The following is a 23,482-nucleotide window of genomic DNA, read 5'->3' as shown; positions in this document are numbered from 1 at the left end:
TGATAAGGTAGAGAAATTGAGGGCTATTTTAACCCATAATTAAATATGTGAAGTCATTATAATACGTGAACGCGAAAACTGAATTATATACGAAATTTAAGATCTTTTTGTCTGTTTAAATATTATATTTAAGTATAATCAAAAACATATACATAAAAAGAAATAAAGAAACAAATGATATCTCTGTATCAGAAAGAAAATAAATTGTACTTGTATATTTTATGAGTAAAAATGAATTAGTTTGTGAATAATTGTTCTTTGAAACGTTGCACAACTGAAGGGTTAATAATAATAAGTGAATGAAATATTTTGTAGATGACTTTTATTGTAATAAAAGAACTCGATATACTTGCTCAAAATTTTCTGAGAAACGAGATTTTAATAAAATTTATTAAGTATACAAATTAATTCGGCACCTTTAGCATTACGCCTTCTTAATTACTATTTCAAATTCGAATATTTCTGTGTACATATTTGAAAAGTGGCGTAAGAATATAATAGCAATAATGATTATTTCAATAATTGGAATTATTCAAACTTTTTAAAAATAACTCTTTCATTTAAAAAAAATAAAAGAATGAAACAATTCAAGGAACACGAAAATCCTTCTCCAATTAAACTCTTATCTTTAATGAGTTCTCTGTTGTAATGTGATTAGTCAATCCACAGCATGTTTAAAAAAGTAATGTTGTTTGTTACGAGAAATCGGATAAAATTTACAGGAGCTGTTTTTATCGTTGTCATATGAATTACATAAAAATAAAGAAATTAATATTTCCAGCGATTAAACGAATTTACTTTTCAAATATTTTATCAGAAGATACTGCAATACGGTATCGAATGATTACAGAGGAACAGTTATCCAATATTTATAATATAAAAAATGAATCATTTGAAACGCAATTCGGTATTTTATGATAGTAGAAAATTTGATTAAACCGGCAGTAGATGAACTGATTCCTCAATGAAATTCACGATAATACTATTTCGGTACCATGTCAGTCCGTATAAAAGGAAAGACTTATTAATGCAGCGACAAACGAGTGAGCAGGAAATGTGCAATAACTGCGAAAGTTTTCGCGCTATTTCACGGATTTATTGGGTCGTGAGTAATAAAACGAGGACGACACGGTGGTTAAAAATGGATTAACCATGGACGTATAGAAAGTATTCATTCCATTTCTTTCGTCTCTCATTCACTCTTTTTATTTCATTTCGTTTCTTCACTACTGTCAATGTTCTTTTAATAAAATTGTCGTAATGTACTAAGTACTAACCCTTTTCCTGGTCTCGTAATCCAATGCACCTGCGACGTAAATGGCGCCGGTCATATTCTTCACAGCGAATGCACCGCCTATGTTACCGCTCGTAATCTCGTATCGAATACGCGAGGCTGTAAAATACAGAGAAAGATCGTTTTAAGTAAAATACCACTGGAAATTACAGCTTTTTTATTTCTTGTTTTGCTGCGTGAGCAGAGAAGTGCATTAGCATTGACCGCCACATTGATTGAAGTGGTTGAAATTTTATTGTTAATAAACTTATATTTATATTATTTCTACAATATTTCAATCTTACTATATGTATCCGTGATTCAGAAAGAAAGTAAAAAATCTAATTGTACAAGTTAGACCAGTAACAATTATTATCTTGAATATCTTTTAATTTGTAGCAGTTAAAGAAAGTAACGTCAAATAAAATTTGCAAAGTAAAAAAGGATTCATTCGATGGTGTTAACAATTTCCTTTAAGGTAAAATTACTTTCTAACTTCTATAATTTGAACGATATTCAAGGTGGTAATTTTGATTGGTTCACCATGTATACATACCAGATTACATATCTTTTTGTTTTAATATTAATCACACAGCTTACTCCTTTTTTGAAATTGATGCAATTTATACATTTTTATAGGTACATAGATATGTTAAAATTATTGTATCCCAGATGAAGGTTCCCAATAAAAGGCCAAAACGTAGAAAAAAAATAGTGATCGTAATAACACAAGTAATTGGAAAATAAAATAAAAATATATACATCATTATTTTTCTATACACTGCACTAATCGTAAGTGTAATTAGATAACTTAAAGAATTTTTAAAATTAGGTAATTTTAATAATTTTAATAATTAATGTAAACTGAAGCGTCACCCAGATATGAAACATTAATGAGAAGCTTGTACAATCATTTTTATTAGGTAAACCTTAGGTTTTGAATTGATACGGTATCAGTGCTGTTTTGTAATACTTTTATGTTATTAAATCATGTAAAACTTTATTTCGATATCTGCTATTCATTAAGTGTACAAATTAATTCTGTGCCTTCCCTTTTTTAACTGACAATTTATCTTAGAAAGTAATGGTAACTTCAATTATTGAAGTAATCATTATTGCTACAGCATAAGTTGGATAAACACCCGAAAATCGGGGGACAAGCCAGGCATTTACGAAACGGAGGTGTAGATTTTTAATGATAGAAATGGCGCGGGTAAGGCCTTTGAATGTTGCCGAACTTAGAAAAAGGCAGACAACGGAAGGAAAGAGGTCCTAGAATCAAAGCAACCGAAAACAGCATATCGGTGAGACAATACTAATATAACCATAAAACTTTTTTATTTTTCATTTTTGCTAAATAAAACTTTCACCAATGTAATTGTCAGATTTTACTGATTCAAATAAGACCAAATATGATATAATTTGGACCATATGGACGAAAACAAAAATTCGCATTGGGATATACCCTTGTACATAAAATAAGTAAATATAATTCAAATTATATCGTGTTTGGTTTTGTTTCAACCAGAAAAATCTCACAAATACATTAGTAAAAGTTTCATTTGAAAAAAAATAAAAAATAACAAAAATGTCATGGTTGAATTAGTATTGTTTCACCGATATTGGAGCTTGGCTCGGAGTAAACGATACACCATTCGCTCGCCCAGCTTCCCTGTTCCTCAAAGGGGATCCCTCAAGTGGCCGGGATGGTTTCCGAGTAAGGATGTGCGGCCCGACTAATGTGTTGGGTTCCCGACTAGTCGGGTCGGTTCGGAAAACATCGGGCGGGTTCGGGCGGGCGTCAGGCACATGCGTGCTAGAGTTGTGCGAGAACCCGATATTACGGGCTCGGGTGGACGTCGGATACAGGGTGATCCTCTCGCTACGCTACCCAAAGGAAGTGCCGCCACAATAGAATGTAGAAGTCGACATCCCATTTCTGTCATCGCTTACTTGACCCCTGCAACGAAGACGGCTGTGTGCGTGAAAATGCGTGTAATGAGCAGAAGAGTCCCATTTAAACGCTACGGAAAACAGAATATTTTCTTAACACATTTCCACGCACACAACCGTCTTCGCCGCAGGGACCTCGACGGTCATGTAAGCGATGACAGAAATAGGATGTAGACTACCACATTCTATTGTGGCGGCACTTCCTTTGGGTAGCGTAGCGAGAGGATCACCCTGTATATCCGTGCAGTCGGGTAGCCCGACTTTTTCAGGTTCAGTCGGGCTCAGTCGGGCTGATTCGGACAAGCTCCCGTGGGCCGCGGTCCGCGGCCCGCGACATGAATTCTCATGTGCTTGTTGATATTTGCAATAAGCATGTCCAAAATCTATTTTATATAAAATGAATATACTGGTGACATAGAATGAAATTCATTTCAAATAAATTCGTTACAAGTATTATTTTTCCACATCATAAAAATTATCTTATTCCAAAATTCCATATAAAACAGATTTTGCACATGCTTATTGCAAATATTAACAAGTACATGAAAGCTGGGTCACGGGCCGTGACCCGCGGGAGCTCGTCCGAATCAGCCTGACTGTACCCGACCGAACCCGAAATAGTCGGTCTATCTGACTGCACGGAGGTATCGAACGCCCGCCCGAGCCTGTAATATCGGGTACCCGCACATCCCTATTACCGAACATTTATACAGGGTGTTATGTAACGCATTTTCACGCTCCTAGATGGTGGTAGGGGGGGTGATTCTGAACAACTTTTTCCTTTGCGAAAAAGTGGTCCGAAGCTTCCTTTTTGAATTATTAAGCAAAAACACTGACCAATCCGAGCGCGTATAACGCGCGGGCTCAGGGACGGCAGCGTCGGCTACGAAGCGGGGCTTGACGTAGGTCGCGAACGAACGGCTCGGCACCCCGTTAGCATAGCACAATAAAAAAATTAAACTAGTTAAACATTTTTTGTTGTTGTTCAAAACGAATACGGAATCTAATCTCTTGTCGCCTGTCATTATGTAAAAAAGGAAATTTTCAACATTCTAAATAACAAATAAAAATGTTTGAAATGAAATAATGAATACAAATTTTAAAACAATTTCAGTGAAACTTACCCATTCGTTCGTAAATTCCTATCTGGGTCAATCCTGGGTTATTGTGTCGGTCTTCATCACTTGACGAAGAAACACGTGAGCAGAACAGCTGATTTCACGATCGGGTTAGTGAACTCGCCTCGTTTATTGCACTTAGGTATCGCACTCGCGCAGTCCCTTTCGGGGTCGATTTTTTCACTGAAACGACCACACAAAAGCGTTTATTGTACCTAAGTGCAATAAACGAGGCAAGTTCACTAGCCCGACCGTGAAATCAGCTGTTCTGCACACGCGTTTCTTCGTCAAATGATGAAGACTGACACAATAACCCAAGATTGACCCAGATAGGAATTTACGAACGAATGGGTAAGTTTCACTGAAATTGTTTTAAAATTTGTATTGATTATTTCATTTCAAACATTTTTATTTGTTATTTAGAATGTTTAAAATTTCCTTTTTTACATAATGACAGGCGACAAGAGATTAGATTCCGTATTCGTTTTGAACAACAACAAAAAATGTTTAACTAGTTTAATTTTTTTATTGTGCTATGTAAACGGGGTGCCGAGCCGTTCGTTCGCGACCTACGTCAAGCCCCGCTTCGTAGCCGACGCTGCCGCCCCTGAGCCCGCGCGTTATACGCGCTCGGATTGGTCAGTGTTTTTGCTTAATAATTCAAAAAGGAAGCTTCGGATCAATTTTTCGCAAAGGAAAAAGTTGTTCAGAATCATCCCCCCTGCCACCACCTAGGAGCGTGAAAATGCGTTACATAACACCCTGTATAATGGCTCTGACTGGGTGCTCATCCAACTTATACTGTATTATATTCTTGCGTCATTTTCCAAATATGTACGCAGAAGCGCCGAAAACGATTCAAATTAAAAATTGTAATTAAAAAGGCGTAATTTTAAAGGTACCGAATTAATTTGTACACCTACTACATAATAATATGCAACAACCTAACGGTATAATCTTAATGGCATCCAAAACTGTCCTATTGTTTTGTATATTTCAACAAACTAACGGAACCTATTAAATTATGACCATAAATATTTAGGACTTCGAACCTGATAATAAACTATTAAATATTCTAGTTGATTTTTTTGTGACAATTGATTTACGGTTGATACATAATTTCAACAGCAAAATTCATCGAATCATCGGTGTTGAAGTTTTCACCCAGTAAATTTCCCAGAGGAGAACGCGTTCGATCATAAATATCACACAGAAATTAACTACTTAATTTTGAGCTTATTTCACCGGTGACTCGAAGCAAGACAAACTATATCTTTGAATGTGTTTTATTGCAATTTAATAACTCCGAACGTCGAACTTTCCTAATTGAGGTCCACCGGTTAAATATGTTTCGTGAGTTTGACCGAGCCATCTGGTATGTAAACTTTCGTAAGCAGTTTATGTGCTTTCGTAGCAAGTCGCGAGGATGAGGATGGATTTTCGCGAAACTTACGAGCCGAGTTAAAGATACGAAACTTGGAACCCACTATAAAATCATTATCAGGAACAGAGAGAAGATACACGATGAGAAGTTCAGGTGTTTCCGCGTAGCAAATCATTCGCTGAACTGCTGATTATTTTATCTCGGCGACTAAATTTTTGTTTATCGTTTTACTTAATCCGTATATGTAATGTTTTTTGGACAATTTTTTTATTAGCAATGATATTATTCAACTTCACTGGCGTAACTAGGGATGGGCCAAGGGGCCCAGCCTCTTAAAAGTCCGAAAATATTAATATTAAAAAATATTACAAAATTCCAATATTCAAAAATCTTAGAATAACAAAACTTTAAAATTTTATAATTCCAAAATAATAAATCTTCAAAATTACAAAATTCTGAAATTCTAAAATACTACAATTTGAAAATATCGAAGTTCCAAAATTACAAAATTTTAGAATTTTAAGCTTCCAAGATTCAAAAATTTGAAAATTTTAAACTTTCTAAATTCCAGATCTTAAAAATTTAAAAATTCTAAAATTCTAGATCTTGAAATTTCTAAGGGACCTGGCCTTTTAGTATTCAGTAGCTGTTGGCAATGACTTTACAGGCTCCTACTGACACGACATTCAATCGTCGCGTCGGTGCTGTGCAGATTGCCGGTTTTAACGTTAATAACTCACCGCAATCTTTGAATGTTAATAACTAAAAAATAAATCCGCGAACGCTATTTCGTCGTTCTTGATTTTTGTCTTATTTTGATCTTCAAAATTATATCTTAAAATTTGTCCCATCTGTTGTAGAACACCTTGTATAATAATCACATTTTCCTTTTTCTTCAAGAAATCAGTACTTCAATAGTGTCATCTGCCTGTATTCTTACGATTAACTTGTTTTTTTAATTTTAAAATAATATTTTTTTTTTATCGTCGAATTACGACCACTTAAAATTTTCAATATTTCTCATTTTTTAAATAAAATTATTGCACATAATCCTAATTTCATAGGCAGTGGCTGTATTACTCTTTTTACTATCATGCTGTAAGTGTTGAAAATCTGTTTAGATAGAGTTTTTGGTTTTGGCAAATTTTATGTACCTAATGATTTTGCAATATTTCGTTGCAAGCTTTATTAAAACGTGAGTGTTAGATTCCTATGAAAATCTAATTGTAAGCGTCTCTTGAATATGAACGACACGATAACGAAGGTGTTTTTAAAGAAGAGGATATCTTTATATCATAATATAAGATATACGGTTCTACTTACACTCGTCGTGATCTTTGGCGGTGACAGTGAGGACCGTGTGTTGAATATCCTCATTTTCGTCTACTTCAGCCTCGTAGAGGCCTTTATCGAAGTAAGGTGGATTGTCGTTCTTGTCAGCTATTCCAATACGGATGAATTTCGTTACTGCAACAGATGAAAGAAGAAGGATACGTTAAAAATTTCGTTCCGCTACGGATTTTCATGGTGAGATATGAAAGTCTCGAAATACGGGAAATCCTTCTGAAAAATTCAGTACTCGTATATCCTCGTGATATATCTCTTGAAAATGCAAATTCTATTCTTTGCCTTTTTCTGAATCCTTTGCTCTCTATTGTACAGGATGCATGGGTGAAGAACTCGAGGACAGCTTTTCATTTTATTAAATGGGAACTTCATTCTATCAGACGCATGGAAGAGTGGTATCTGTGTTTAAAATCTACAAATGATTGCAACAAAACAGTTCTTTTTGCAAAATGCGCTTCAATATTTATACTCTGCTGGACAGAATTACAAAACACCCTAAAAATCAATATTTAGAGGAAAAAGAGCGCAATATTTATATTATTTATATTATATAGCATTGCACGTGTATAAAATAGAACCATTTATTTTAATTTAACGTCTTCATAAATTAAATGAATAATACTACAATTTTTTAATTTAATCACAAGTATTATTCTTGTGATATTATTCTTGAAAGTGAAGAAAATGTGTACATTGAAACAAGATTATCATATTTTTATTTATTTCCAACAATGAGTAAAGGTGAGTCAATTACGACCTAAACCTACGAAATGCATGTAATAAAATTTTCACACAAGTTAGATGCAGCAATTTTTAAATAAAAGAGATTCATGTATGTATATATTTGAGAATAATACCTAAAAGAGTGGCCTAAAGGTTACAAAATGGAAATAAAGTAGAATTTAAAATTAAATTCCAATTATCGCTCAACGGTCCATCATAGTAAACGGTTAGATCATAGTATTTCTATCTTGTCGATTTTCATTTAAGTACGAACAAGATCTCAAAGATTCGCGAGTTGTTCCAGCAATTTGATATTTCACGGTTAATTTATGCGGATAATTTAATGGGAAATTCATGTTCGGTAATTTATTAGCTTCCGTTGCGGCCCGGAGATTTGTGAGCTGAGGAAATCGATCTTCGTGATAAAACGGTTAAATGAAGACAGAAGTTCATTACGAAAGCAGCGAAGGGAATTAATTGATTATAAAATAGTAATTTAGTCGGTGAAGTATATTCTTTTATTCATCTTGAATTCCTAAATTAAGATGAGAGAATATTTTCTATGAAAGTAAAGGACCATTGCAAGCTTGGAATACTGAAAAAATGAAATTTATGTTAACTTTTATAAAAATTAAGTATTACTTATTTCAATCTGAATTGAAAAAAATGATATGCGTATATTTTTCAAATACGTATATGTATTATATCATTTTATATTATTCTAGCAGGAATAAAGTAAAAATTTAGTAGTTTTATTTCATTATTACAATCATCTTAATATGTTAGATTAAATTAAGTTTTACACCAAAGTTGAATTTCCAAAGGGTAGAAAATATTTAACTTACAAATATTTTCAAAATTTCAACAGACTTTATTATCCTGTCATTTCGCATTTGCCATTCACCTAAATTATTCTTTTAACAAAATTACTATATTGCTATTAAAGAAAACTCGTTCATTCCAGAAGCTCCAAAAGGAAAATTCTTAATAAACGTGAAAATTACTAATACTAACGATTACAATTCAGATATTAATTCACTTATCCAGGATATGTAAAATATTGATAATAAATTGTGTATTTGTACAAACTCCTACAATCTATCAGTTGCTATTCTAAAATTCCAATAAAAATAGTACATGAAGTCAAAACAAAAGAAACGAGACATCTCGTGCAAATCAATTTACCATGGACAATAATCTTTCAATTTGCAGACACAACGAGATTTACTGTTTGTGAACGACTTTATGGACGATGGAATCACGTTTGCCACGTTTCCATCTCTATTTTCGACATAGTGGAATTCGGGTGTTACCAGCTTGCACATAATTGCCGAAACGACGTACCAAAATACCTACGTATCTATGCGTCGTTAATTGCTGGATTATTAAGATGAATTCTCGCGTCAATTTGGCGAACGCCAGGATGTACTGCTGCAGGCAATTAGTTCCAGTGCACCACCTATCTTAGGAACACGAGTGGTTTAACTCGGTTGATCCTCCATTCTCAACAAATATCTGTCTAATTAACCCTTGACGTTGGAATCGCGTCTCTCAGACATTATACTTTTAATGAATCAAACTTACTAAGCACGTATTACACACGTGACCTGTTCAGAACGATCAGATAATGATATCACTGGATATAATCCAGGAAGAGTAATATGTACACTCGCGAACAAATCGGATTTCTCTGAGGAGAATAGCGATATAGGGTGTAACCCTTTGACGTGGGTACACTCTATACTGGGGGGGCTTTTCGCGATACAAATTTGTTGGGCGCCAGCCACTCGCTGTGGCGATTAGAATCAAAAAAGGGAAAAGGGGGTATTGGAGCGCTTACAGTGGAGGGGATTCGGGCTCTTACGTCCTCACAAATCGCGGGGGAGTACGCGGGGAGGAGTATTGGGGGAAGGGAGGTTGCAGGGTTGGGAGGGGTTCTCACGGGGTTCGTTACGTTACGCATAGATTAACAATAAAAAGGGGATCTCGTAACGGGGTCGAAAAGAAAGGGTGGCCGTTGCCAAAACTCAGAATTCACAATTATTAATAACGGAAGGGCTTACCAAACGCCTCACGTTCCACTCAAACTCACTCTCCGTCGCGTGACGAAACTTTCTCTTTCTCTAAATCGCTTCTTATAATCGCTTTTGGGAAATCTCTATAACGCTCTATACCTATACAATGCTCAAGGCTGATTGCCGGCTGGACGTTTGCGTCAGCCTTTGGGTTGCTTCGTCGGAGTTTCTTGGGAGTCCCACGTTGCTCCTGTTCGCTGCAGGGGTGGGTCTGTCGCCGGCCTCGAAGCTCCTGTTGAGGGTGGTCCTCGTTGTTTCTGTCCGTCGCCTCCATCGGCCCGATACCGGTGGGCAGGGAGAAAGGGGTGAGGTGAGGGAAGAGTTACGGGTTAGCGTTAGGTGGGCGTATGAGTGAGCGCAGCAATTGTGACGGGGGGGGGCACGGGTGTCACCACGTTACAAGGGGAAGCAGGGATTCCCGAAATCATAATTTTGGTAATATTGATAATTAAAGTAATTTGTTTTTTTTTTAAATAATGTAATTTTTAATTGTTATATATTATAATTGAAAAGTACAAATAACAAAGTAAATATTAATTCAAATTTTCTGCGTAAAGGTTTATATGTAAGTGGTGGAGGCTGCACAGACCTAAATGTATACATATGCAAACGTATATGGGGCCCCTTTTGCTAGATTATCATTTTTCCCCGAGGAAACTTACGTGGCGGTGCGGAAACTCACCCACTTTTCAGGAAAAGCCTGATTTGATTGCAAGTGTACTGTACCGAGCTCTAAATGCTCAAAAGTTACCATGTATTATGAGTAAATCATCCTACATATAAAAATATTAAAAATTTTAATAATGTATGAACGATTAAATGAAAAAATGATAATTCTCAAAATCCTAATTTTGGATATATTAATATTGAAATTTTTGAAAGTATTAAGAAGCGTTAAATGTGTGAATATTAGATTAGAAAGATATTAATGTTAGCAGTTTCGAAAAGATTAATATAATCTGTAATTATTAAATTTTGTGGAATTTAGTATACAATAATTGTACTCAAGAGTTACCACAATTATGATTAAATCTTTCTATATATACAACTATTAAACATTTAAATAATTTTCCTTAGTGCATATTTAAATGCCTACATTTTTTTACAGAATGTTGGAGAATATATAGATTTCATTTTTATTCCTATATCCACTACTGTTGATTTATATTGGTTAACAATTTTATTTTTCCCCGATTCAGCTTACATTGCACGAAGAAAAAAAGTCGATAGCACTTCTACTTAATCCTTGTAATCCGGCTTATTTCTCAATCGAATGGCTGTTATCCCGAAGGATATAACTAGTGGGATTGTAACGAGTGATACTTCTCGATACTTTGTATCGTTGCTTCTTTCACGTCTTTCGGTCGTAAATATCGGTTGAAACTAGTTCACATTGAACAAATTACCTCACAAAAAGAAACAATTTGACAAAAAGGGTAACAATTATTACCACCTACCCAAATAGAATTGAAAAGACAATCACACTGATGATGAGAAACAGCTTTTTAGCTTTTTAGAGAAATCAAAATGGTAAAATAATTGAAACTCGTCTTCTTTTTCGTTGTTTGATTCAATAACTCTTGAATTTGATGTTTTTTTAACTTTATTAGAACGAAAGATTTTATGATATATTCAAATTTTTCAAAGTTTTTCAAACACAATTATGATATATTCAAATATATTCAATGTCTTAATAAATGCAATTATTAAATTTTGGTGAAGCAGAATGTAATTTTATTCATAGAATTAACTTGAATCAAAATAAAAATATACTCTTACGGAAAATATATACAGTCATATTTTGTGAGTGTATCATCGCAACAACGAGGAAAAATATCATCAGAGAAAAATAAGCTCTTTTCATCTCTATTCTTTGCCTTCTCCATGCAGAAAACAGTCCGCCCTAGTTTCTGAAATCACCTCGTATCATCCTAGCTTCATCCACAAAATGTAATCCATCATATTTCCTTTTCTTTTCCGGAAATCAACAATCACAGCCGCTTGAAGTACGAAAGGAAAGGAAAATTAAAACAAATCATCAGAAACACGTAATATTTTCTAGTAAAGTGTAACGATCACAGAGAAATGAGAAATCTGGAAAGTATCTTCTTCTTTTTTTGTTCACCGGTTCGTAACTACCTTTCTCGTTTCTTTGACGTTTTATCAAATTAATTTTTAACGTGATGGGTCGAAAAGCGATAAAAAGAACAGAGAAATATGTTCGTGTTTACACAAAGGGAGTCGATTCTGAAGCTCGACCAAGGAATTAATTATGCTACGAGGCCCCGCTACAGCGATTATTCTTTCCCACGGGTTAAAATCGTCCGACCTAGCCGCAACAATTCGAAGGTTTTTTTCCCTCGATTGATTCGCGACCCACTTTTCCTCGACCGTAATTCTTAATGCGAGGCTTTCCACGATTTATTGCTAACCAGAGCCGATGGTACGCCGGAAAACCATTGACAAATGAACAAAATCAGAAGGGATACGGATACGCTTGTAATATCATCCCTATCGAACTTTCTTTGTTGAATTCGATCAATTTTTCTCTTTTTTTTAATTTCCTGAGAGATATTGCTACGTGCGGTATTTGTTAAAAGTTCGGAGTCATTTGCTGATTTTATCAAAATTGAATGTTTCGGTAAATTCTGTACCGACTGAAATGTTTTATTTCATAGATTTTAACATTTTCTTATATTGAAAGTACATTCGCAATCAAATCAGGCTTCCCTAGGAAATATGGTGATGTCCCGGTGTCCTAACCTTCCCTGCAAGCATTCCCGGGAAAAATGATAATGTAGGAAAGAAGCCCCATATATATATGCATATATAGGGTTATCCAAATTTGGTGTCACATCTTCAAATTGAAATAAAACGGGAAGTATGTGATTTTTGTATAGTTTCTTTATTTTAACACAAAGTCTACTGTATGACATTAATTATCAAAGACAATATTATTTAAATGTCCTCCTCGGCTTTTTTTACGAGCCTGATGCGTTTCACCCAATTTTTCATTATATTTTCACAAAAGTGAAATTCAATATCATCAATAGCGACCGTGATTTTGTAGCTCAACTCGTCAATAGTCTTTGGATTATTGGCGTAAATTTCATTTTCCATAAACCCCATAAAAAAAATCTAATGGTGTTAAATCATCCGATCTTGGTGGCAATTGGTGTCTCCTCCTCGTGAAAAATTACTCGTTCGTTAAATTTGGTCAAATGTATCAAGCTCGCAAAAAAAAGCGAAGAAGGACCGTTGAATGATATTGTTTTTTATAATTAATGTCATCAAATAGATTTTGTATTAAAATAAAGTAACCATACGAAAATCAAATACTTTGCGTTTTATTTCAATTTGAAGATGTGACAATCAATTTGGATAACCCTGTATGTATATACATACACTTAGCCTGTAACCCCTAGCACTTGCGTATAAACGTTTACGTGGGAAAATTTGAATTAATATTTACTTTATTATTCGTAATTTTTAGTTATATAACTACTGAATTTTATAATATTTAATAATTAAAAATTATATTATTCTGTTTCTGAATCACTTTTAATATTAATATTGTCAAAATTAAGGTTTTGAAAATTTCTGCTTTTCTTATAACTATGCTAGTTTCTCTATGAAAGCCTGATTCGATCGTGAATATACTCTTATTCATATAATTCTTTCACCATGATGTATTTCAACCAAAAATTGTTCAATGGATAGCAAACGTAATTTTATGGTTAAAATTTAGTAAATTAATTATTTATTATTTAGCTTCATAGTTTTTAGGAAATATTCTTATTAGGTATCTCGTGGCTCGATATTAATTTAACTTTAAGGTCCTATATTGTACATGTTTTGGGTCATGAATAGACAACACGATTGTTCAGGATTGTAAAATATATATTTTATCAGAAAACAGAAACGTGTGTTGATTGCACATCGAAACAGATTGCTCTCTGAGGAAAAGAAGAAACTAGATCTTGCCGCGGCCTGATTTGCAGAGGAGGCGCTTTCAAAAGAAGTTCAAAAATAAAACTTTTCAACAGTACAAAATAAGGAACCCTTCAATAACATGAAAGAACAATTTAATACGTGTACAAATATAAAAATTATGTCAAAATAAAACATTACTTACTATATTTTAATATTTTATGAAAAATAATTTCAGAAACCTGCAATTGAAATTAATTTCAATAATTAATTTATTGATGAAATTGCAATGGAAAAATATCAAATTCGATCAGAAATATCAATAACTTTATTTAGGTATACTTTTCTTGGAACTGAGAAATTTTATTGGATCCAGAAGTATAATTCGGAGATTTCGTTAGATTACTTTTAGACATAGTGAACATCAGTATATTCGATCAGTCAAACAAGCTTTTCCAGACCTATTTGGCACCAGAACACTTACTATTAGAACAGTCAGACCACTCGACTGTGGTTCTAAATCGTCTCCAATTCACTGTCCATTCGCTCACTGACATTATGGCGTTAATTACCGAGCATCCTATGTTTCAGGGGAATAAGTCTGTGCATAGTCAAACTAGCACCACTGTCGTCTGACAATGAGTTTAATTGTACAAGTCGTTTCAGTTATATGTTAGCTCTCTTGTACAAATGTAGGATAATTAAGTAAAAAAATATGATAGAGTATTAGATTGTTGTATACAATTTTGATTTGAGGATAAGAAATACAAATAGAGCAAACATTACACCATGAAATACATAATAATGTAATTTTTATTTTTACTTAAATCAATTTTTACTGAAAGTATCACAACAGATACTTATAATGTTATTCGTGATGAAAAATATCAATATTCAAATTTATTCACGTGTATATTTAATTACAATGAGAATTACAATGAGAAAGTGCGAAAAAATCCACTGTTTGCTTTATCGTAATGGATTCAAAACGGTGAAGATATTTTTATTGCTTGCTCGTTGCATTTGGTAAATGAATATTGGATTGGAAAAAACTTGATTGAGACTCCACAGAAAACGAAATCCTGTGCTTCGAGAGAATTTATCTTTCGTTTATGCTCGGCCAACCGTGGCAGTATAAATTTTAAGATAAACACCGTGCGAAACCGAGGATTCGTTTTCGGTGTTTGACAAGTAAATACGACCAGCATACCTCAGTAGATTATTTTACTTTCTGAACTTTCATCTTGCCCGTTCAATGGCTCCTACCGCGTATAAAAGACGAAGAATTAAAATAAGCAGTCACCAAATTTCATTTGATTCATTAATGCCGAAGTTTACCTTTATTTTATAAAAGCGTTAAATCGATACATTTAATACAAATTGGTTGATTCTTCATTGAAACATTAATATTGTCCATTGGGAAATATCCAGTTTTCATATTTTAAAATGATGAAACAGTCAAAATCAATTATTCATATATCCATTTTCAATCGATTTTAAGCTTTAAATTGATATGTTATACATGATATTCTACTATACTTTTATTAGACTTTTTAAAATCGTTCATTTATGAAATATATATATATAAATCTTGACAAATCCGAATTAAACTTTTTCATTTTTTTTGGCAAAACGAGATAATTTATGATTATTAGTCAAAGTAAAAAAAATTCGGTGAAATTCAGAATGAGAAAAACTTCGTTTCATTGAAATTCGGTGCGAAACAAGAAACAATCCCAAAACCTCCTTATCTCCCACAACGACTTCAGTTCAGGGAACTGAAAATAAGAATTAAAAACTGTTGGAACCATTTTTGACTTAGCTCACCACCGTCCAAATTATTTAAAATATGGAAAGATGTTTATAATAACAAATGTCCTGATATTATTGGCAGGAAGGATCAGGTTGTAGCCACGCGACTTAGAATTGACCACACAAATATGACTCACATCTACAAAATTATTAACAAGGGACATTACCCAATCGACACACGCCGATTTTGATGCCCTTTGAGTATGATATAGAACTCAAAAAAATATTTGACACGTATTTTTTTCTATCGGCAATCGTCCATGCTGAAGGGATGAAAATAGCCCTCCAAGTTGGGGTTGCAAAACATATTTTCTTGAATATCTCAGGAACTATTAGGTGTAGGCGAAAAGTTAAAAATGAAATTTGTGTGTTTTTGAACAGCAAATTTTTCTATGTAGCCACCTTTTTGATAAATTTATTTGTTTAAAAAATATATTGGAAAATAATCTATTTTTGTCATTTTTTTCACCCCTTCAGCATGGACGATTGCCGATAAAAAAATACGTGTCAAATATTTTTTTGAGTTCTATATCATACTCAAAGGGCATCAAAATCGGCGTGTGTCGATTGGGTAATGTCCCTTGTAAGAATCCACCAACGATCTGCAACTCCTGTAACGTTAGACTATTTGTTGAACATGTTTTGCTTAACTGCCCAATGTTACATCTTAAACGATTGGGTTACAAGCTTCCGACAAATCTCAATGACTGCCGAGGCAGTCTGGAAGGTATTACTGTAACTCTTTCATTTCTGAAAAGAGTGGGTTTATATAATAAAATTGAACTATTATACATGTGCGATTAATTTGTAACTACATATGTTGTATATCGTGGTCGCTAATGACGTTGCCGTTCATGCGACCATTATAAATAAACAATATAAAAAAAAAGAAACAATAAATAGCAAAGGTTACGTTCTGACATTTGTCAAGTTTCATGTTTAATGACCCAATAGTTTTAGCATATACAAAATTTTCACTGCAAGGATTCAAAGCGACGCGACGCGCAGAAATCTTCACCGTATGTGTACAGTTATCTAAATTACAGAGTTTAAACTATCAAAGTTGGATGTAACTTTTAATCTGAACTTCGATTCCAGCGAATATCGATACTGTATAACTACGTTTCAACTCTCTTTAAGGCTTTAAAACTTGATCAGAATCCGAACTTAACTTTACGAATGCTTCGTATACGACGATTTTCTCGTTTCTACTCGTTGACTATTTTCGCAGAATGGCGCTCATTTCACGGCTACGAGGGATCGTGACCTCTTTAGTAAGGTTTGTCCCCATAAATCACGTTTGCAGTTCGATTTCGGCCTGAACGTATTTTACCGGGACATTTGCAAATTTCATACGTAAACCTGATATACTATTTACTGTTATTCGACAGAAGAGAATGAAATTTGCAGTCGTAAGCTAATATCCTCGTAGCATCGAAAGGAAATTACGGGCTCGTAAAGTTTTCGTGCACTTTGAAATTGGAATCGAAATAAAATTGAAATCCAAAGGTGAATTCAGAGATTTCAGTACACAGAATCATTTGATAGTTTGCTATTTTTATTATTCTTTTATTCGATCTTACGAAATACTTTTATTATGTTTTCTTCAATGATTATTATCTTTTATATGTAATGAATACGTTTATACATATAGAGAAATGTTTTACAATTGTTTTTCCATAATTTTGTATAACATAATGTTACTCTATATGTTTATTATAATTATCTCAATTTAACTTTACAATCAATTTTTTTTTTAATTTTTATTTTTTATTTAGGGTTTTTTGTCACATCAACTACAAGGTTATTAGCGACATCAAGGAGTACTTAGGTAAAGCTTACATTATCTGTTCTATCGGTTTGATATCTTTTATAAATTTAAGTAAGTCCTGAATTTTACTGTTTTTTAAGTTGTCCTTGAGTGAAGATTCTAGTTTATGTTTGTTGCGGAGGAAATCATATTTAAGTACAGTGGAGGATTAAATGATCTACGGATATTGCACAGTCACACTCTTCACATTGCATTGGGGAGCTGGAGTTTTTGATAATCTGTAGGAGTGAGTAATTCTAGAATGGCCAATTTTAATTCTTGAGATGGCCACTTGTTCTCTTCTGAGTAGATTGGGGGTCGTTTTCAGGTCCTCGAAAAAGTTGTCGGTTGTATTTTTAATATGGTTAGGAGCCTTTTGTTTCCATTCGTCTTCCCACTGGGAGTTCAGTTTATTTTTTATTTCCCTTGTCAGATATTCTAAGTGTAATTTGCCTTCATTAATTATCCTTTGAGAGTTTGCTGCTTTTTTGGCTTTTTCATTGCCGATTATACCTACGTGGTCAGGGATCCAGATAACATTAATTTTATTACCTTTCTCAAGAATTTTTTGGTAGGTTTCGAAGATTTGTAATATAGTTTCATTATTTGATTCTAGATTTTTGATAGCTGTTGTTACACTTTTGGTTTTGGTAAGCTATGTCGAGGACAATCTTGAGAGCCTGATAGATAGCGGTTAGTTCAGCAGACCGATGAATTGTCTGGGAATGGACTGCATACCCTGTGCCTATCGTTGTTTTTGATCCATCTATGTAGATATGTTTATAGTTTTGGTATTTGTAGAGAATTTTCTCTGTTTCTGCACGGAAAAGTTCTGGCGGTGTGTCATGTTTTGGAAGCATTGATAAGGATGTGTCTATTTCCATATGTTGGATCTTCCAAGGTGGCACTGAAGGTAATCTTCGAATGCTGGAGGAGGAAATTTTAAGTTGTAATTCCTCTTGATATTTATGAATTTTGTAGTAAAAGGGTTTTGGAGATTTTGGATATTTTGAGTATTTGTTGATATTTCGGTGAGAAAATGTGTTTGAATGAGACGGTTTGTTGGGGGTGGCTGAGATTTTAGCTGCTTGGGTGACACTGAGTAGTTTTCTTCTGAATTATAGAGATGGTTCAGTTGTTTCTTTTAATATGCTGTAGGTGGGACTGGTTCTAAATGTTCCAGATATTATTCTTAATGCAGCGTTGTGGATGGGGTCCAATCTGTGTAGACAGGTGTTGCTTGCTGATCTGTAAATGATTGATCCGTAATCTAGTTTGGGTCTAATAATGGCTTTATATGTGTTCGTTAGGGTTTGCTTGTCAGCACCCCAGGAGTTTGCCGCTATTATTTTGAATTTCTGTTTGGTTTTAAAAAAGTTGTTGAAAAAAAGGTTAACCGAATTTATTTAATTAATTTTTCTTGGATCTCATTGAAAAATTAATATATACATAATTGTTCATAATATAAAATGGAGACAAGTTATAATTCGCGCGCAAAGACGGCGCCGTCGCACCTCGACTCTCAGCCTGGCTCGGTGGCAGCAGAGGAGGTGCGTCCAACTTCGCGGGTCTTGCTACTCAAGCTGCGCGCTGATTGGTCAATTTTTCAATTTTCAACAACGAAACGTGGCTAAACTAGTGATCCCATCGAAAAATGCTAGAGAACTTTTCGCTTCGATTTTTCGTGATCTATCCAACGGAATCGAGGTATTCAGGGAATTTTTTAACACCCTGTATGTAATAACCTTTTGTAATATGGGCTGACATGATAAAATTGAAAAGACTCGGATGAAGCTTTCATATCTAAGCAAAATAGGGGAATATACAATGTACTTACATATACATAGTACTTACATATATACATATACGTAACATGTTCCTTGTTGCAATAGGGATGTACAGTATGTACGATTATAAAAGGTAGTTCGTGCTTTGTTCACAATTTAAAATTAATTTAAATCAATGAAATATCAAGTTTTAAAATTTAAAAAAATTTGTTACTAGTTATTATTAAAAAAATCCAAGAATAAAATTACTCCAAAAATGACATCGTATTTTCTTTCAGAAAACTAAATTCGACAAATTTCCATCATTTCTACGATCTTGTTCGGAATTCGTAATTAATTAAATTAATTCTCTCCTTTGCTGCGAGTAAAAGTAACGACAGCATAAGTCCCGTTAAGCGCGGGACGAGCTTTCAAATTTATCCTGCGTTTAAAGAGACAGCAGAGATCTGTTTTTAGTGTCCTTCATTAAAGTCACGAAGAAACGACGGAACAAAAGTTTAACGAGTTCGAGAGGCCATCGGTTATCGGTCAGAGGATCGAGAAGTTGAAGAGGGGGTTTGGGAGGGTTGTTTTCTCGTAACGCGGCCAGCTACACCCAATGACTGTACACCGAATGTACGAAACGCGTTACTGGGCCACGGGGTAAGAAATCGATAAAGCCCCCCCTATTCTACCTCTCAACCCCTTTCCAACCCCTTTTGCAACCACTTTCCAAGCTTCAGCGGTTCGGAGAACCTGCTCCTTAGCCGCACCCTCCCTCGACACGCTCGATTGCTTTTGAAAATACTTGATCTCTGTTGCCTTGACTTCGACCAAACCAACCCCCTAATCGTCTATTCAATAGGGAACACGAAAAGAAGGAAATGGTATACCGACACGCACAAAGGATACTTCAGTCGCTGAATATGAATTTCGTTTACCCAATTTAAAAGAGTTTTGTTACTTTTATGTTAAATTAGAAATCCTTTTTTATAAATAGGAGAATTATTTGTTGGGAATAGATCATGTACAATAGTATTTATTTCGGGAAAACTGATCTCATCACTTAGGTGTAAACATTTACTCGGGAAAATTTGATTTAATTGCTAATATATTTCAATTGTACATTAAATTTTGTATCATTTAATATTTAAAAATGATATGAATTTTTTCTAAATTAATTTTCAAATGCATATCTTCCACATTAAAATTTTGATAATTATCATTTTTACTCCATTTAATTATTTAAATCTTTAATACTTTCGTGTATAACTGTAGAGGTCATTTTCTCTAGAAATACCTAACATGTTAAGTGATGTACAGCATTGAGCATAGTAGACCCCCCAGGGAAAATAGTGATATCCGAACCCCAACCCCCAAACTGTAAGTTTCCAGATTCCCGATTTCCTCCATAGGTTTCCTCGGATTTCAGGGTTCCTGAACCTAACCGTAGGTCTTCCGTTTCCTAGATCCCTGCTGGTTCGCATAGGCGTTCACAAGGAGAATGACGATGTAAAGAAAGAGAAAGTGGCGACTCATTACTTGCGTATAAACGTTTACGCGGGAAAATTTAAATGAACACTTACCCTGTTTGTCGTACTTTTTAGTTACATACTGAATGTTATAATATTTAATGATTAAAAATCATATTTGTACTCTGTTCTGAAGTGACTCTTAATATTAATATCGAATTTCTACTTCCCCTACATTGCCATTCTTTCTAGGGAAGCCCACTGTCCTCGATACTGTGCATATTAAATACAATAACGAAACATCAAAAACGTAGTTAAATGCATTAATATTTCGTGGCATTATCTCCTGTTTTAATAACACTCTTTAGCATATTGTCGACGAACAGTTTTTATTAATAAAGAAAATTCATGTTATACGATGGTTAGTAACTTCGATCGTAACTTATTAATTACGTTAATAGATTAATAATAAATTCACGTGGCTTGTAAAGGGTAATTTATACGAAGTTTATTCTACCTGCTTATGAAGTGTTAAACGAAGTATATTATTATACATTTCTTAAACATGTTTCATACACAAGAAAATTGTTTTTTTTCCTCATAACACACTCTATAATCCATATTATCAATTCTTTACAACTTTTAATAACTCATTGCTAGTAACTCATAAAAGAAGTAGATAATTTTACTTCATTTTGCAAATTATTCGATGTTTTGTGCTACAGTTAATTATCAACCCCTTTAAGGTGAAGCAGGGTCAATTGTAACCCGGCATTATGAAACAAAAATTTTTACACAAAAGCATTTTATACACTGATAATTAATTTTTACAGGAACTATTATAAGAATATATCAAATAAAAATAATATAAAATACAAGAAGAACTTTAAATTATGGTGGTTTTAGTGGTCCACTTTTAAAGGATTAATTGATACATTTATTACATCTATTAAGATCCCAACTTCTATTTCTTAATACGCAAAATGAAATAGTCGTCCGAATTCCAATGAGACAGGTGTAATTCAACACTTCACATTTCTGTTAATTTCTTCAGTAATAAAACGAGCAAATGAACGTTCATTGAATTGGGTGTAAATCGTATGAAGTGAGTGTTACAGCGTACGAGCGCAATTTCAAAATTGGAAATTAAAGATTCGATTTAAGCGGACATTCGATCGCCACGAGGGAAATCGAGGTTGAATGGAGACTAATGGATCGCATCGATCTTTTTTTCCTCTCTTTCTTTCTACACCTCCGATGTGACAGGCTTCTCTCCTAAAAAGAACGTACTGATTGCTACGCTTTTCGTTTAATTGGAATTGTTTGCGACAATGATGTAATTGAGTCTCCAAGCTGGCTGAAATTGCTTCCGGATGAAAAGAAGAGAGGAAAAATCGGTGAAAAAAAGTGGAAACGAATTTTTTTCACCTTGTCTTGTTAGCGTTGTTCGTGACGACGCGATTGACCTTGATATTCGTCAAGTTTCTTCGAACCGAAAATGGTTTACAGGTTTTATATTCAATGTTAGTTATTCTTAAAAGTACAGGCAAAAATGAAAGAAAATACTTTGGAAGTATACTGAATACATAAAACCAGTTCAATTATAAAGTTGATTTAAGTATTTTTGCACCTCTTATCAATTTATATCAAGTAAAAGAAATGAAATATTTTCTGAAGATCAATATATTTATTGTTTGCTTGTGTACACTGACTGACAAATTTATTAAACTTTTTATTTTTATTAAAATTTTTACACAAATATGGAAATTTCATCAGAATATTGTTAATGGTAATTGACAATTTATCTTAGAATTCAACATTACTTTATGTAAAGGATAACAAATTTTATTAAAAATTTTAATTACCTTCAAAGATTCAAAATCCACCGAAAATTAATAAAAATTTTAATTAATTTTTGTTATATAATGAAGTTAACTAATGTGCTTGTACTTTTACGAACTTAAATACTATTGAATTAATATTTCAAATAATCCATTAACACAATCAGTTGAATTATACCGGAAGTTCGTTAATTATTATAATTATCAATCTGTCGTGCAACACGAAATAAATTGATTACAAAAGACAGTTCCTGTTTGAGCATATTTTATACGTGGAAAACAACGAACAGTCGATGAAATCAATAAAACTGAAAATTATTCATTTTAATTAATTAACTGAATTTATTAATAAGGCTTGAAATGTCATTTAATATAAAAATGATATTAAAATAAATTTATTTCATTCAAATTGTTCTTCTAATTCACTCTAATTCAAAATGAAAAAAAATTATTTACTATTATGAATATAACAAACCAAAACAGATATTTCCTTATAGTTCAATATAGCTTATATACAAGGTGAGTCGCCTAAGGCAAGCCACCTGAATAACTTCTACATTTTTGGAGATAGAAACAAATGTTTCAGACAAAAGTTGTTTGGTTTCGATGAGGTCATTATGTGGTGCACATAACTTTTCTTCAGATGAAGGTGCTTAGGAGATTTGAAGGCCAACTTAGTTTTTTTAAGTGGAATGGAGTACGTTTTTATGCATCAAACGACGCAGCTAGACATTCTTTATAAAAAAGTACTGACCTATGTATGTCGAAAAGCTGGTAGTTTAGGAGATATTTCAGTTTAAATAATTCTAAAATTCATACTGACATTAGCGTTTATTTACAAGTATGGTTGAACATAACGATCATTTGCATCACAACATTTTTGAAATCGATGAAGTAAGGACTGGCTATTTAAAGGATAAAATTTACGCGAAAGATTCAACTATAGTGACTGATATGAAGCAGCGTATTATAGACGAA

General features: G+C 33.6%; 1 protein-coding gene across 1 annotated transcript in view; it reads right to left on the bottom strand.

Moving 5' to 3' along the window:
• Nucleotides 1–23,482, bottom strand: part of LOC114876213 (neural-cadherin) — a 371,715-nt gene that overhangs the window by 22,782 nt on the left and 325,451 nt on the right. Inside the window, exons 16-17 of the mRNA XM_046288745.1 lie at nt 7,052–7,195; nt 1,278–1,393 (exon numbers count right to left, since the gene is read on the bottom strand). Of these exons, the coding sequence (XP_046144701.1) occupies nt 1,278–1,393; nt 7,052–7,195 (260 nt within the window). The remainder of the gene's footprint in view (nt 1–1,277; nt 1,394–7,051; nt 7,196–23,482) is intronic.

This window comes from Osmia bicornis, chromosome 2 (assembly GCF_907164935.1).
Source record: "Osmia bicornis bicornis chromosome 2, iOsmBic2.1, whole genome shotgun sequence".
Taxonomy (NCBI): domain Eukaryota; kingdom Metazoa; phylum Arthropoda; class Insecta; order Hymenoptera; family Megachilidae; genus Osmia; species Osmia bicornis.
The sequence above is the reverse complement of the archived record's forward strand: the minus strand, read 5'-3'. Positions and strand labels throughout refer to the sequence as shown.